The sequence below is a fragment of the Euprymna scolopes genome, chromosome 2 (assembly GCF_053919585.1).
Source record: "Euprymna scolopes isolate OS-2025 chromosome 2, ASM5391958v1, whole genome shotgun sequence".
Lineage (NCBI taxonomy): Eukaryota > Metazoa > Mollusca > Cephalopoda > Sepiida > Sepiolidae > Euprymna > Euprymna scolopes.
The window spans coordinates 102,570,900-102,588,402 of NC_136483.1; the positions used below are offsets into that span (position 1 = coordinate 102,570,900).

The 17,503-nt window shown below is 36.6% G+C and overlaps 1 protein-coding gene across 3 annotated transcripts in view; it reads left to right on the top strand.

Moving 5' to 3' along the window:
• The window catches only part of LOC145293591 (MTOR-associated protein MEAK7-like), a 76,569-nt gene that overhangs the window by 6,453 nt on the left and 52,613 nt on the right, over positions 1-17,503 (top strand). The window contains exon 1 of one of the 3 annotated variants that reach the window (XM_080140034.1): positions 14,018-14,323. The exons of the other annotated variants lie outside the window; for them this stretch is intronic. Coding sequence (XP_079996160.1) covers positions 14,138-14,323 — 186 coding nt within the window. The 5' untranslated portion in view covers positions 14,018-14,137. Of the gene's footprint in view, positions 1-14,017; positions 14,324-17,503 lie in introns of those variants that run through there. 3 annotated transcript variants of the gene reach the window in all.

Below are 17,503 nucleotides of genomic sequence, written 5' to 3' on the forward strand. Positions count from 1 at the left end.
ATGTAGAAAGGTGTATAGGGTCTTTATCATAGTCTTAAATGCATGTAGTATATGTTTTAGGGTTAAAGTGGAGGTATAGCGTGGATGGTTGTAAATTTTATGGAGGGGCATTTTTTGACAGATGCAGTCGAGACAACAGCATTATTAAGAAGTGCATAATTTTGGGAGGGGTATTATGGTGATGATTTAAGGCAAAAAGGGTGGGTCTGGGTGGGTAATTGTAAGGTTATAATACTGGATTTCAGATTACAATATATGCTAGGTAATATGTGGCTAGACGCCGCATCCCCACTATGTTACCTAGCATCTTCTCTACTTTTCTGATAGGAAGCATTAGGCTTTGAAATGCCTTGGCATAAAGTCCCTTCTATCCCCCAAGTAATTGTTTATATTCCCTTATTGAATAAATTAACCAATCTATATCCACCAATATATAGTTTTGTGACTTCATTTTCCATTCCTATTGTTCTCCTATACATATGTGTGTGTGTGTGTGTGTGTGTGTGTGTGTGTGTGTGTGTGTGTGTGTGTGTGTGTGTGTGTGTGTGTGTGTGTTTGGAAAATTTGATTTAATTTTCGATAAGATTTTTCTATTTTATATATATATATATATATATATATATAATGGAAATCGCTGGAGACAAGGCATGAAAACACTTGATGTATGGAGCTAACAAAAACAGAAGATGCCTATTGACCGTAGGTAGAAGGAAAGCAGTGATCAGGAAGAGAGTTCCAAAACCGTGCAGTTCATGGAAAGAAGCCACTGGAATAGGAAGCCGTATTACAATAAGGTATAAAAATCACAAATTGATAGAGATCACTAGGCAAATTGAGTTGAACAAGCTGGAACAAAGGAAGCAGGGAATAGATCAGACAATTTAGAAGAACGCATAACAGCCCCATCCAGTCCTCCTCTCACTCTTCTACCATGTCCCTTCTTCCGGTTTCAGGCTCACCGTCAAGCAGTTCTGGTTTGTAGACTCAGTAAATAAAACATGTTTTATATCAGTCTCCTCGCATCCTCGTCTAATCCCTAACCATCCACACTTACTAATATCAAAACATATACCATAATAGTATTTATAGAAAGGACTGAGACTATGAGAAAGAGATTGGAGTGAAGAAGAAAGGTTGGAGTCAATCAAATTACAGATACGTTTCTGTAATTCATCAAGAACTTTCGAATGGGCTTCTTTCCATGAACTGTACTGTTGTGGAACTCTCTTCCTAATCAGTTTTCCTTCTACCTACGGACAATAGGCATCTTCTGTTTTTGTTAGCTCCTTATATCAAGTGTCTTCATGCCTTGTCTCCAGCGACCTGACCCCCAAAATCGCCATGGGCATGGAATATGTGCCTACATTAAAGATGGCTTCCCATGTGGTAGGGATATATCCAGTGAAGACCCTAATTTACCTTATATGTGCTTCCGGGTTGCACTTGCTTACACTTGCTTACACCACTGCATTTATATTTGTCCTCTATTACCCCCACAACAGAGGAGTTACTATCTTTAAGAGCATATCTGAGAAAATTGACCACATCCTGTTTGCTCATCCTTCGGCTAACATCCACACTTGTGGTGACTTCAATGTACACAATGTGGAATGGCTGACCCACTCGAACAAGACAGACGATGAGGGGAGGTTCTGTCATGATTTCACCATTGCCTATGACCTCACCCAGATTGTTCACGAACCCACCTGTGTGCCCGATACTTCCGGTCAGTACGCTAGCCTTCTAGATCTTTTCCTCACAACTTCCCTGTTTCATGTTCATGTTTCGTTCTGTCCCCTCTGGGATCTTCTGACCACTTGGTTGACCACTTGGTTGTATCAGTTAAGATAAAAACGAAATGTAATAAGTCTTCAGACGTACCTCTCCTCTGTACGGTATATCGATACTCTACGGCTAACTGAGATAGCTTCCGTAGATTTATATCTGATCTACCCCTACATTCCATGTTTAAAAAGGATGTGTCCTCCATAGTATCAGACCTGATCGAATGGTTAATTGTAGGCATAGACCGATTCGTACCATCCAAAAATTCCAACAAAAACCTAACAGTCAGTTACCAATGTAATAGATGCACTGTGACTAGAGCTGCTTTCAAGACTGCCAGCAACCACTGTAAAAGAGTAATAAAAAAATACAAGAGAGCTATATACTCAGTTCGTTAAATCCAAAGTTGCTGAGCAGCGGCTTGGTTCCCACCAGTTTTGGCAAATAGCAAACAGAATCCTGAACAGAAGCGTGCGTTCTATCCCAACCATCATCAATAGACCTGAGGTCATCTCGTCAGCATCAAACAAGGCCAAACTATTTGCCAAGAACTTTGCAGCTAATTCTACCCTACACGACGAAGGCCATCATCTCCCCATATTTCCTCCTATAACAAACAACATACAAATATCTGTGTGTGAGGTTGCTAAGCTAATCAAGAACCTTCATTCCAGTAAAGCAACTGGCCCCGATGGCATTCCAATTATAGTGCTGAAAATGCTTCAACCAAAATGTGCCCCCATACTTACAAAACTGTTTAAGTGTTGCCTTAAAGAGAAGTGCTTCCCAACACCCTGGAAAACCTCATCAGTATGCCCTGTATTTAAGAATTCAGGTGATAAGTCGTCCCTCTCTGAGTACAGACCAATAGGTCTCCTGTGTGTCATGAGTAAGTTGCTGGAATCTATATTAAATAGAGAAGTAGTCAACCACCTCAACAGAAATAGCCTTCTTAGTGACATGCAATATCGTTTCCGTTCTGCTCGATCTACAGCAGATGTGCTTACAGTTATATCTCATAGGATTAGTGAATCTCTTGACAAAGGCTTCCTCTCTAGGGCAATTGCTCTTGACATATCAAAAGCTTTCGATAAAGTATGGCATAAGGGCCTACTTCACAAGATTTCCAGCTAAGGTATAACTGGAAGTGTTTTCTCGATCATTAAATCATTTCTCTCATGGTTGATGGGCAGAAATCAGAAGCCCACAGTATTAATGCTGGAGTCCCTCAGGGGTTCATCCTGGGCCCAAATCTCTTCCTGATCTACATCAATGATCTCCCAAAACACATACTTAAATCATTTGTTGACATCTATGCTGATGACACAACCATCTATGGCAACACATCAAAAGCCGTAAATAACAAAGTTCTCTCTGATTCTCTCTCCTTTGATCTTGAGCGCGTGGTATAGTGGGGGAAGAGGTGGCTGGTTACTTTTAATGCATCTCAAACCAAGCTCCTATCTTTACATCATCAACGCTCTGATCCCCAACTGGCACCAACTGAAATGGATGGCTCTCGACTAGGGGAAACTCAATGCTTTGATAAGCTTCTGGAATTTAGCTTTACTCCTGACCTGAAATGGAACATGTACATCAAGTCTATTGCCAAGGTCGCTGGAAAAATGGTAGGATCCTTCTACTGCTCTAAAAGATATCTCACTGTGGTTGCAATTCTCTACTTATATAAAAGCCAAATACGTCCAAGGATGGAGTACTGTTGCCACATCTGGACAGGAGCTGCTAAAAACACTCTATCCTGCCTTGACAGAGTACAAAATAGGCTTCGTGGCTGAGTGGGGGATGCCCTTTTCTCTTTCCTGCAACCTCTCTCCCACAGGAGAGATGTTGTGAGCCTGTCTTTGTTTTATCGTTACTTCCATGGCAGGTGATCGTCTGAGCTCCAATCCCTGGTCCCCCCCTCGCTGATCTTTCACGAAAAACACCCGTCTAGCTGAAACCACTGTCAAAAATTTTCCCCACTCTTTATCTGGACCAAAACCGAAACGTAGATTCCATGAACAAAGCTTCTTTCTTAGAAGTGCACGCTTGTGGAACTCTGTTCCGTCTGCCTGTTTCCCACCTGACTACAACTTGGATGTTTTCAAGTCCAAAATAAACAAATTCCTGATGAACCGCGCCCTTAAGTAGACAGTTTATCAAATATCAACATTAACATACTGTACATACAATAACCTTTATCTCCGAGTGGCTTCTGGTCCTTGATAAATGGTTACCACCTTGTAAAAAAAAAAAAAAAAAAAAAAACACAGATTTATCATCCCAAATATAACAGATTCATGAGGGCCAAAATAGTCAATTTATAGCATGGGCCCTAGCCTTAATAGAGGTCATCTTTGACGATGATAGTGTCTTTGTATATAGTCAAAAACCACACGAACAATTAATTTGAATTATAAAATTTATATTTTAATGAACGAAAAGGTGCTTTTTCATTATAATAGTGGAATTCGAAAGTTGAAATATTGAATTTCAAGTAAAACCAATGTTGCAGAATTGAAAATATCCAAAAATTATAAAAAATGATAAGAGAGACAATTAATTATTAATCAAACAGTTTTCAAAGACAATTAGAGAAAATTTTTGCTGAATTGTACAAAGATTTTTGCTGAATTGTACAAAGATTTTTGCTGAATTGTACAAAGATTTTCAGTTTTCAGAAAATAATTACTTCCCTTTTGTTTTTTTTAATTTTTTTTTTATTATTACATTTTCACCCCAAACAAGGCAAATTGCCACTTTGGTGTAGGGGGCTACTATCAGGGGCAACAACTACTGGGGTACTATTTAGGGATTTGGGCAGCAAGATATCGGTTCACGTTACACTTGAACTTCTGCATGTCAGTACTGTTGGGGAAGCAGGGACCTGGAATGGAATTCCAGAGTCTAGCGGTTCTGGGGAAGAAACTATTGGAGTAAAAAGATCTTTTACATCTAGGGATCTCTACATTGTGGGGGTGGGATTTAGCAGCCTGTCGGGTTTGTCGAGGGTGCTCACGTCGTGGGGGCACAAGTGATTGCAATTCGTGAGAGCATTCACCACTAAAATACTTGTAGAAAAGGCAGAGGGATGCAACATTTCGTCGATGGGACAGAGGCTGAAGCTTAGATGCGAGTTCAGGGCCTATCAGGTTTGCAACTCTCTTTTGAACCTTGTCAAGGAGCGAGAGACTAGTAGCAGATGCACCAGCCCAAATGTGACAGCAATACTCCATACATGGGCGAATGGTGGCCTTATAGAGGTACAGGATACTTTCGGGTGTTAGTAGTTGTCTAGCACGGTAGAGAGAGCCCACCTTTCTTGCAGCGGCCCTGGCAATGTTACACTTCAAACTCTTAGGTTTCTTTTTTATTTGCCAAACTTAATTTTCGCTAATTGTCTTTGAAAATTATTTTCATTAATAATTAATTTTCTACCTAATCGTTTTTCATAATTTTGTGATATGTTGGTTACTGTGACAAGACATTTAAATAGATACCATTAATTTTACTTGAAATTCAATATTTCGATTTTTGAATTTCGCTATTATATTGTAGAAGAACCAAAGGAGAAAATGGAGGCTATAATATATATATATATATATATATATATATATATATATATATATATATATATATATATATATATATATATATATATATATATATATATGTGTGTGTGTGTGGAGATACGTAACCAAACCGGAACATTCTACATAAAGAACCGAGTCACTGGATTCACCGGACCTTTTTGAACAGAGACTTCTCCCTGAACGTTAACACACTTTATTTGTTTATATGTAAATACATAAATAAACTTCTCTTTCAATATTCAAACCACAGTGTATATTTATTCATTCCTTTCACAGAATACTTTATCTTTGATGGTCCGTATAATAGGCCACCTTAGGACATATCAAATTGGCGACAGAGTTGAGATACGAACTCAGTAAAAAAAAAAATGAGCATGTGGTGAGCGCGAAAATTAAAAAAAAATATTTCTCAAAAAGTTTATATCCAATTTAGGAAATATTTCTTAGAAAGCGAATTCACGCAAGTACAAACAATTTTTATATTCTTGCCGTTTTTCTTTGAACTTTCTGAAAAATTGACATCATAGCGTCTCGTTTTGAAAAGCGATTCAGAAGTGTTTTGTTTTTGGTTAATACAATAAAACGAATTGTATTGTGAAATTGTTTTTCTGTCATAAAGAAATTCTTAAAAGAAGTTTACGTGTATTTGAAAAAGACGAAAGGATCTCTTAAAATTTGTAAACTATTGATATTTTGTATGGTGAATATCTTTTCTCTCCTAACATTTTTCAAGTGCTGACAATTTTTTTATTTTTTTTTCGTGACGAGACCTGAAGTGGAACATCTTATTTTTTGGAACAAAATTGTGTGTACGTTGATTTTGTATTTGTGCGTTGAAAAAAAAAATGTCTTCCGAACAAATAACAGAGTTGACAAAAACGTTAACTGAGAGCTTGATCGTTCAGCAAAAAACTCAAATTGAATTTCAAAAACTCGTCATTCAGCAAACTACAGAGAATCGTCTATTATGTGAAACTGTGTTGTCACAAAAATCTAAAGATGGCGCATCTACATTTCTTTCGGCAGAGGATATAGCCAACTCTCCAGTGGAGTTCAAATACGACCCAGAACGAGGTGATATGTTCCCTGCCTATTATTGTAGGTTCAAGACGATTTTTGCAAATAGATGTGAGAAATGGTCGGACGAGGAAAGAATCATACTTCTACTTCAGAAATTGGGTATGGAGGAAAACACAAAATTTGCAAATTTAATTTTACCAAAGAAACCAGAAGATATTTCTTTTTCGGAAACTGTTCGAATTTTGTACTCAATATTTGGTGAAAGAGACAGCCTTTTTCATACAAGGTATAAGTGCTTGAACATGCAAAAATGAGAAACTGATGATATTGTCACATATGCGGATAAAGTCAACGTGAAGGCCTTGATGCGCAGATATACATATTGACCTAATATGGACCAGGACATAAAAAAAATGGTAAGAGAGTGTTGAGGGTGTCAGCTAGCAGCAAAGGCACCACCTGTACAGATATAACCGTGGCCGAAGACGGGTGCACCATGTATGCGGTTACACATAGACTATGCAGGTCCGTTGAATGGACATTATTTCTTAGTGGTTGTCGACAGCTTTACAAAATGGCCGGAAGTGTTTATGTGTAAACATCCGACATCAACTAGTACTGTAGATGCCTTAAGACGTCTCCTCAGTCGTTTTGGAGTACCTAAAACTGTTGTCAGTGACAACGGCACTCAATTTACCAGCAAAGAGTTTGAAGAATTCTGCAATGCTCTATTCATTGAACATTTAACAACTGGAATATACCATTCAAGGTCAAACAGCCTCGCAGAGAGATTTGTTGACACGTTCAAAAGAGCTTTAAGAAAACACCAAGGCATGGACACTCATGAGAAAAGTCTTGAAAATTTTTTGTCTGTATACAGGATCACTCCTAATCCAAACATTAATGCCAGTTTGTCACCAGTTGAACTAATGTTCGTACGGAAAATCAGATCTGTATTTGACAGGATTTTACCAAATGCAACCAAGACAACAGCAACAAGAGAAAATCATTCGACAAGGTTCTACAAACCTGGTGACAAAATATTCTTCTTGAATTATAGGACTGGGAAAAGCTTTTGGGAGGAGAAGTGATTATAAAAAGAATTGGACACATGCTATATTCGGTAAGAAGTAGTAAATTTGATTGTCGCAGGCATATGAATCAGCTAAGACTTCGACACACTGATGACTACAAACAGGCAAAAGATAATGAACTGCCCTTAGAGGTATTGTATGACTCTTTTAATATTCCTCTACCCATATAGCACAACCTACTCCGAGAGTAGTATCTTCTACTCCAGATCAGAGAGTACCAGTTTCACCACTAGCTCCATCCCCTCAAATGGTGTTGAGGAGAAAAAGTACAAGAGTGAAAAGAAAAGTTAACTGACTGAGTCCCAGCCCTAAAAACAAACGGTATTAAGCAAAATTCTCCAAGGAGAAATTGGCTTGGAAGGAGAGGTTTTATGTGGAGATAGGTAATCAACCCGGAACATTCTACATATGGAACCTAGTCACCAGATTCACTGGACTTTTTTTGAACAGAGACTTCTCCCTGAACGTTGAAACGGTTTATTTGTCTCTATGTAACTATGTAAATAAACTTATATTTCAGTATTCAAACCACAGTGTATATTTATTTATTCCTTTCACAGAATACTTTATCTTTGATGGCCCATATAATAGGCCACCTTATGACATATCAATATATATAAAGAAAGATTTACATGAAAAATTTACTGGAGATTTACATGCAAAAATTTATTTTTCAACAAAATACCTCCAATAAAGAAGGGTGGTGAAATATCCTTATTCTGCAGAGTTTCAAAGAATGTAAGGTTCTTTTCATCAGAGGAAAGAAACTAGTTAGCAGATCACAAAGATAGCAGAACTAAAGATTTGTCGGTTTTTAGCATTTGGGATAAATATAAACATTAATACTTATATTGGACTGAAGCTTACAACGGCACTTCACCAGTAAACTTCCCTCATTAGTTGCTTGAGTTTCATATATATATATATATATATATATATATATATATATATATATATATATACTAGTATTTCAGCTCAGCGTTGCCCGGGTGTTTGGATGTGTATGTTAAGCAAAAAAAAAAAAAAAAAAGTGGTAATAGGAAGAAGTCCTTTGATGTACCTGGTTCTTATATAGATAGAGAATTGCATCAGCAGTGAGATATCTACTGGATCGATAGAAGGATCCCACCATTTTTCCAGCGGCCTTGGCAACGGATTTAATGTTTGTGTTCCATTTCAGATCAGGAGTAAAGGTCAAGCCCAGAAGCTTGTCAAAACATGAAGCCCCCTTAAGACGAGAGCTATTCATTTCAATTGATGCCAGATGGGGATCAGAGCGTTGATGATGTAAAGATAAAAGCTTGGTTTTAGATGCATTAATTAATTAATTAATTAGTCAGTTTTTTCACTTATTTAAGTACGAAAATGACGAATAAGTCGATTACGTCACTTTGTAATCATTGCAGCCGGTTCCACCATCATTATGACACCTAAAATTGATGCTTCCGTCCAAAAATTAATTATTAAACTTCATGGGGAAAACCATTCAATATGGAAGATAGCTGATGACTTGAAGCTGTCGAAAAGTACCGTTGGGAGAGTCATAAAGGATTTCAAGAATACTGGGAAAAATTCTACCACCAAAGAAAAATGGCAGACCTCGAATAACTTCTGCTAGTCAAGATCGATTGATTAAGAAGATGGCACTGAACGATAGGTTTCAGACAGCTGCCAGCATTTCTCATGAACTACATGCTTATCATGACATAAAAGCGTCTCGTAAAACAGTATCAAGACGCCTGAATGAAATTGGTCTGTTTACGAGATCACCAGCTAAGAAACCGTTGCTAAACAAGAATAACAAGAAACTCAGATTAAACTTTGCTCAAGAGCATATGTTGTGGACAGATGATCAGTGGCGAAATGTATCTTTTTTCTGATGAAAGTAAGTTTAATGTATATGGATCTAACGGGAAGAAATTTATAAGGAGGTTTGCTGGCGAAAGATTTTTAAAAAATGTACAAAGAAAACGGTTAAGTTTGGTGAGGGTAGCGTAATGGTGTTTGGAATGATTTCTTGGGGAGGAACGACTGATCTGGTCTGTCTAAACACCAGAGTTAATGGAACAATATACAAGAACTTGTTGAGAGACCATGTTATCCCAATACTTCGAAATTCTGAGTGTGAAAAACCTATTTTGATGTAACGCCCCCGACGGTATGGATGTATGGTCCAAGCATTATTTCTTCTCAAAGCTGATTTCATAAGTAACATTTTTTTTTTTATTTACTAATGAGTCAACACCTATCAAGGTTAAAAACCCATTTGAAAACTGGATAGATTGACAGATGAATACTATGAATGGATTCAGAATCTCCACGTATGAACAACTAAAAAATGTAACAGCTGACCCAGAAAACAACATTTTTTTTCCCACCCTTTAAAAAAATATCGTTCATGGAAATTGAGGACTAAAGGAAAAAATAAAGGTATAACTTCGTCCCTTTGGCCTTGACGGGTCATAAAATATGCTTAAATATATTTTAATTCATGTAGATTTCGCATTTATTATTACAGAGCCAAGTCTCTATTGAATATTATATTGTACCTGATATATAGTATTGATTCTTCTACTGATATAGCTATTGAGAGATAGGTAAGAAAGCTTTAATATTAAACGACTTATTTTTTTCCTCTAAAAATAAAATTGCTATATGATTTTGAAGTACTATTCATTGCGGTCATTTTCTTTTCAACAATTTATTCTTAAACTAGCGGCGGGGGGGGGGGGGCTCGGCCTTGCCAGGTCGTAAAATACGCTTAAATATACTTTAATTCATGCAGATTCATATTTATCATTAGAGCCAATTCTTTATTGAATATTATATTGTACCTAATATATAATACCATTTTCAAAAATTAAAAAAAAAAAAACATCTTGTGTACCATCAGCTAGAATCGAGACCAAAACATTTAAATACTCCAGCCACATCTCCTATTCATATAGCTATCAAGAGAAAGGCGAGAAAGATTTAATATTGGAGAAATTAATTGAATTTGAGCATGCGCAGAAAGAAGTAAAAATATGTCGGCAAGTTAAAATGAACATTTTGCATTTCAACTTGCCAACATATTTCTGTACGTGTTATTCATCCATCCAAATAAAGATTTTACTTGTTATAAACCATTCTTGGTTCCTGTTAATTTCAGTGTTATGTGACCAATAGTTTAAGAGTTTATCGGTTAAATATTTACACACAGACAGACAGATACATACACACACTTACATCTACTGTTTTATTTATAATTTTCAAGTATAAGGAGTTACTTTCCAATCAGCCTGCAAAATAAATAGTGGTAGTTGTTATGACTCAATGAGTAGCTTGCTAATCTCTCTCTCTCTCTCTCTCTCTCTCTCTCTCTCTTTCTATATATATATATATATATATATATATATATATATATATATATATATATATGTATGCATGCATTACATAAGAACGCATTTGGCAAAAGTATCAATTTATTAACTCTTCCAAAAGAAGCAATATGGGTGTCTGTATGGTCATTGTTTTAAAATATGCTGCAATTAGTCCTCTGTAACAAGAAGTTGCCAAGTCCGCTAATCAGAAGTGGTCATAAGTGGTTATAGGAACTGGACCGATTCGTTTTAATTATTATCCCCCCCCTCTCCAGTAATGTATTGTTCTTTCTTAAGGTTTTTGTTTTTTTCTTCTGAACTTTTGTCAACTCTGTCCTGTTCTCTAACCATCTAGATAGGTTTGTTGTTAGCTCAAAGACAAACCAGATGTAATGGGTGTTAGTAATCAATAAATGGTAAAGACAACTTTGGACATCAATTTTTTGTATTTACGTACCATGATTTTTTTTATATATATAAAACCACCGATTGTACCTACGCTGTAAAGTCATTTTAGTCTGTTAATTTTTATTTGCTTGCATGTTTTTAAACTTGACATAAACAACTGCTATTATTTTCTCTGATTTAAAATTAACTAGCAGGGGTGCCTGGCGTTACCAGGGTGTGTGGAAGTGGTGTAGTAAGGAACCCTGGGGGGTGGGGATCAAAATAACAGTAGTGAGGGTGCCCATTGCCTGGGTGTGTGTAGTAAGGAACCCCCGGGGGAAGGGAGGGGGGTAAAAGAAAAAAAAGGTGGCAGTAGTGGGAGTGGGGAGAATCAAAACAACAGTAGGCAGAGGTGTCAAAAAAAAAAAATGGTAGTTGGCAGGCAGACAGACTCAAACCCGTAACGTGAAGGAGAAAAATAAAGTTTTAAAAAAGAGTGAAATCTTAGCTGATGTCTCCATCGGTTAAAATTAAGTGAAGTCAATCCAACCAATACAATGACTTGCGAAAATGGCGGCACAAAAACCGACCCCTCCTTGTAGAAAACTGCCCAGTTGAGGGTAAAGGAATTAATTTTTTGGGCCAATTTTTTTATATTTGTCATCCGAAGGATCGAGGTTTTACTTGTGAGAATCCATCATGTGTATAAAAAGTTTTTGCAGGACATGCAGACACACACATTTTGCCTTTTATATATTAGATTATCTCCCTTGTTGATTGTTATTTTTAGGTGATTATTTAAAAAATGTTTCATATAAGAAGTCGTCTGGGCAGACAGAATTATTTTTTAAATAAATTATAACAAAGGTCTGGCTTTGAAAATCTGACAAGATAACTTTATATATTAGATGTTAAAATGTGTACTTGAGAGATTAATATGATGGACAAAGCATTGTTAACGAACATAAAAACTATAATAATTATTTATATTAATTTTTTTTTTTTTTACCAAATATGTTAAATCTATAATCTTGTAGAAAATTAAATTTTTGCGCGATTGGTGACATTTATTGGATGTGTTTCTACCTGTATTTTTGTTTAATTTTCGAATTTTGAGCGATTATCAAGGGTGCTTATGCAATGCTTTTGGCATGTTTTTCGTTCTTTAACATAATGTGGGCGGCTATATGCAAAAGCATGCGAAATGATGTCACCAGTAAAGAAAAAAGACTTTAAAAAGGAGATCACGTTAGAGACCTTAATAAAGCTCAAGAAGACGATCATGTGGGTGACCGTACGGCTGGAAAAATGAAAGAATAAATGTTATTGTCACAAAGAAAAAGCGAGTTGAAGTTGTTTTCTATTCTTTGTCCACTTTGCGACTGAGGCATACAACGTGTTGGTTTCTGGACAACGTTACACATCAATTTGGTATAAAATACTCATTCTAAGTCAACAAACTTTGCCTTTTACCCGTTTTTAACGGACTAAAAAGTCTAGTATTTTTTATATGCCTAAACATTTTTTGCCAATCTATATATTTGTCTAAATTTGTTAGTTTCTCTGCCCGTTCCACTTTTTTCTCCAAAACTGCTGGTGATCTGGATAAAATTTTGTATGGGCCTTTGCTATGATAAGGTGCAGCGAACTAAGTATCATAGTATTCGTTTGATGCACAGTCAGAGTTTAATAGGGATTGTTACTACAATAAAACTCTAGAAGTTTCCCCAGAAAATACTGAGCTGATCTGGTTGAAATTTTGTATGGATCTTTTTTATGTTAAGGTGCAGCAAACTAAGTATCCGTTAGGGATTAATATTAATGCAAAAATGAGCACAAATTTAACCATATTTAACTATATGTAATACAGTACAGACATGTATATGGAAATGCAAGCGAAATGACATCATCGGCAGAGAAAAATAAAGACTTTAAAAAAATCACGTTAGAGACAAAAAGAACGTTCGAGATCTTGTGAGAGACATGGGGAATGGAACGAAATAATGTTCAAGATCATATAGGTGACGTCACAGCCATAACAATGAGGAAATAAATATTATTGTTCTAAAGAAAAAGCGAGTTGAAGATCTTTTTTATTCTTTGTCTATTTTGCGACTGAGGCATACAACGTGTGTTGGTTTCCGAACAGTTCTAACCGAACAGAGTGCACACGCAGTTTGTATTGAACTAAAAAAAATTAAAAAAACGCTTCTAAATAAGTTAAAAAAAAAGAACTTATCAAAGTAGGCAGAAGAGTAACTTATCTTGCCTTTAGTAACATTTATTTGTGATATGTTTGTTCTTTTTTTTTTACAAGGGAATCACCACTTATCAAGGCCCAGAGGCCACTCGAGGATAAAGGTTAAAGAGTGTACAGTGGTCAAAAGGACAATATCATAGTAATCGTTAGAAGTGTAAATTTGGTAAATTGGATTACTTAAGGGGAACGGCTTGTCACCCCCAGTTTTTTTTTTTGGGGGGGGGCAGGGATTTTGTTGGCATTTGTTAAAAAATGCCCAAAGGTTACTTTAATTTTAACTTTAAACTATAACAGGAATATTACTACTCACAAAGATAAAACTGTTATTCTTTGTTTATAATAATTGTGTTGTCTTCTGCGAGACTTTGGAGAATGAAGAATTAATGGGTGTAATTTCCTTTAATTGACTTGTGTATTTGTAGGTAATTATGTATGTAAGAAAAGTAAATGAAGGTGTGTTAACCAATTCACCCACCGAGAGGGAGGAAGGTGAGAGGAGAAAGGAAGAGGTGAGTCGTCAGTGTAAATCTGAGTGGGTAGAAGAAAGCAAACACTGTCCCAGACGTGAGATTGAAGTAGAAGAGGGAACTGTCCGACATTTATGACCATCGTCCATTCCGTGCCCCAGTTACCAACATGGGTCACATCAACACCAGGTTTCTCCATATTTATCAAAATTACCAAAATCACCAGCAACAGCAAGCCACTCAAGCCAGGGGCACCGGTGACATTACCCTAACGCAAACTGAAAAGATACAAATCAATTATTTGCATACAAAGATTTCGCGAGGAAAATGTATTTTTAATTTTCAGCAGTTTAAAGTAGGTGACATTTTTCTTTTCATTTTCATTCAAATATTTTATTTGTATATCTTTTTATTGTTTAAAATTTAAAATGTTTTTCTTTCTTTTCCTCTCTCTCTCTCTCTCTCTCTCCCAGTTTTCCCTCTTTTTTTTTCTTTTCAGCTTGTTCTTGCCTTATTTTCTTTCTTCCATCCGGCCTTTTTCCTTCGAATTTTATTATTCTGTTTCTTTCTCTGTTTCTTTTTCTCTTCTCTGGCTTTTTCTCTTTTCCTTCTCTTCTTCCCATATTCCTCTACTTTTCTTCCTTTTTTCCTTTTCCACTTCTCTCTTCTTCCTATTTTTACGCCTTATCTTCTAGCTTCTTTTTTCCTCTTATCTTCTCTCTTCTTTCTTTTACCATTTCTCTTTTTATTTGGTTCCCCCTTTGATTATTACTATTTTTTGATGCATCAAAGCATTCCTATTAGAGGCTCTGTCTGTCAGTTAACAGTTGATCAGCTTGTGACATTTTAATTTGAAATATAATTTTGATCTGTCATGTTTAAATTTAAAATAACATTTTTTTTTGCATAATCTAAATAAAAATGATAGCTCCCCTTTTCCGTGCTGCCACAATTAATACCAACTCTTAACTTCAATGTGTTCAGTTAGCTGTCAAACACACAACTTATTGTTTTCCAGAATTAGTCGTTTTTAAAGCAGTCACTCCTCTCATATGCAAATTAATGCCTTTATATTTAAAACGACACAGCACATATGATCTTTTAAGATCGTCTCACATAAATATAGACCTACTGATCGGCACTTAAATCTCTAGTGTTTCATACAAGGCCAGATACAACAACAATACACGGCCAGACACTACTAGCTTTTACTACACAGCCAGACAAAACTCCTGCTTACTACACAGCCAATCACAACTAGTCCTTACTCAGCAGCCAGAGACTACTAGCCCTTACTACACAGCCAATCACAACTAGTCCTTACTCCGCAGCCAGAGACTACTAGCCCTTACTACACAGCCAGAAACAACTGGCCCTTACTGCACAGCCAGGCAAAATTCTTGCCTACTACACAGCCAGACACAACTAGCCCTTACTATGCAGCCAGACACAGCTGGCCCTTACCACAAAGCTAGACAAAACTTCTGCTTACTACACCGCCAAACACAACTAGCTCTTGCTACACAGCCAGACACAACTAGCCTTTATTACATAGCCAAATATAACTGGCTCTTACTACACGGCCAGACAAAACTCCCCCTTACTACGCAGCCAGACACAACTAGCCCTTACCACATGACTAGACACAACGCCCTCACTATACAACTTGACATAACCATGGCCAGACACAACTATCTCTTACTACATGGCCAGACACAACAATTTCTTGCCATATGGCCAGACAAAACTCCTCCTTACTACACAGCCAGACACAACTAGTCCTCACTACACAACCTGACACAACTAGTCCTTACTACATGTCCAGACACAACTAGCCCTCACTATACGGCCAGAAACTATCCCTTATTACACAGCTAGGACAAGAAGCCCTTACTACATGGCCAGACACAACTAGTCCTTACTACACTGTCAGCATAACTAGCCCTTGCTACACAACCATACACAACTAGCCATTACTAAATGGCCAGACACAAATCTCCCTCACTACACAACCTGACACAACCATCCTTTATTACATTGCCAGACACAACTAGCCCTTACTACATGGCCAAACACAACAATCTTACTGCACGACCAGGCACAACTAGCCCTTACTACACTGTCAGACACAACTAGCGTTTACTATAGTCAGACACAACTAGCCCTTCTTACACGGCTAGACAAAACTACCCCTTACTACACAGCCAGACACAGCTAGCCCTTCTTACATAGCCAGACACTAGCCATTACTACAATTAAACCTTACTACACATGCAGACAACTAGCCCCTACTACATGATCAGAACTACAAGCCTTTAATACACAGCCAGACACAACTAGCCCTCACTATATGACTCAACCATCCCTTACTACACTGCCAGACAACTAGCCCTTACTGCACGACCAGATCAAATATTGTTTATAATTAAAGTCCTTCATTTACACTTCTCTGTCACATGACGACTCAAATTCTCAAAAAGTTTCACTGTAAACATGGAAATGGCTTGTAATCTAAATAATAATTTACAGTTTTCCTTTCCTCTGACACCGCAATTCATACCAAATCTTAACTTCGATATGTCCTCTTAGCTACCAGACACTCATCTTATTATTCCTAATGCAGCCACCCTCTAATGTGAAAATTAGTATATATTTTTGATGTTTCCATATCTGGAAGGAAAAGGGAAACCATCTACTATTATGGGACGAAGTAAAGATTATAGACAGAGAAGAATGGTGGAGAGTAAGACGACCAAAAGAAGCAGCACATATACTGGGGAATAAGCAACTACTAAATAGACCTAGTATAGAATTCAATGCGATATGGGAACCATTAATTATAAACAATAGATAATATATAAAAGTAATAAGTAAAAACATTAATATATATATATATATATATATATATATATATATATATATATATATATATATATATATATATATATATATATATAGTAATAACAACTAGAAATAAAAATAGGTTTAAGGCTCCTAAAATTCATACTAGAATTGTCTGCAAGGACAGTGGTTAGAGTACTTGGAAAAATCAATTATAAAAAGTGATATTCTCCTGAAGCTTGAAGGTTCAATCTTCAGTGGGTGACTGAAAAATACAATTGCGAATTACTTAGGACTTCTATCCAGTCATGGCTGACATACTATCCCCATGAAGTAAATAAAGGGTTCTGTTCGAAATTACGTCCAAATTCCTGAGTTTGACAGAAGCATTCCTGAGTTTAACAAGATACACCTGAAGAAGGTCGGAGGTTATATCGATCGAAGCGTTGTGAAAATCACACTCAAGATGAGAACAGTAGTCTGATGAATCTGTATTTTTAAACCACACTTGGGCTACCCTTAAATTTGAAATAGCATTTTCTTTGGTCAATTGAACTTAACTTTTAAATATAATTTTCAATCAGTAAGAACTTGATCACCAGTAGCCATTACATCACATTTGCACACGCGGTCAAATCCAATGACTTAAGAAACACTAAGCTTTAATACTTAATCCTTAATCCTTAATTATCAC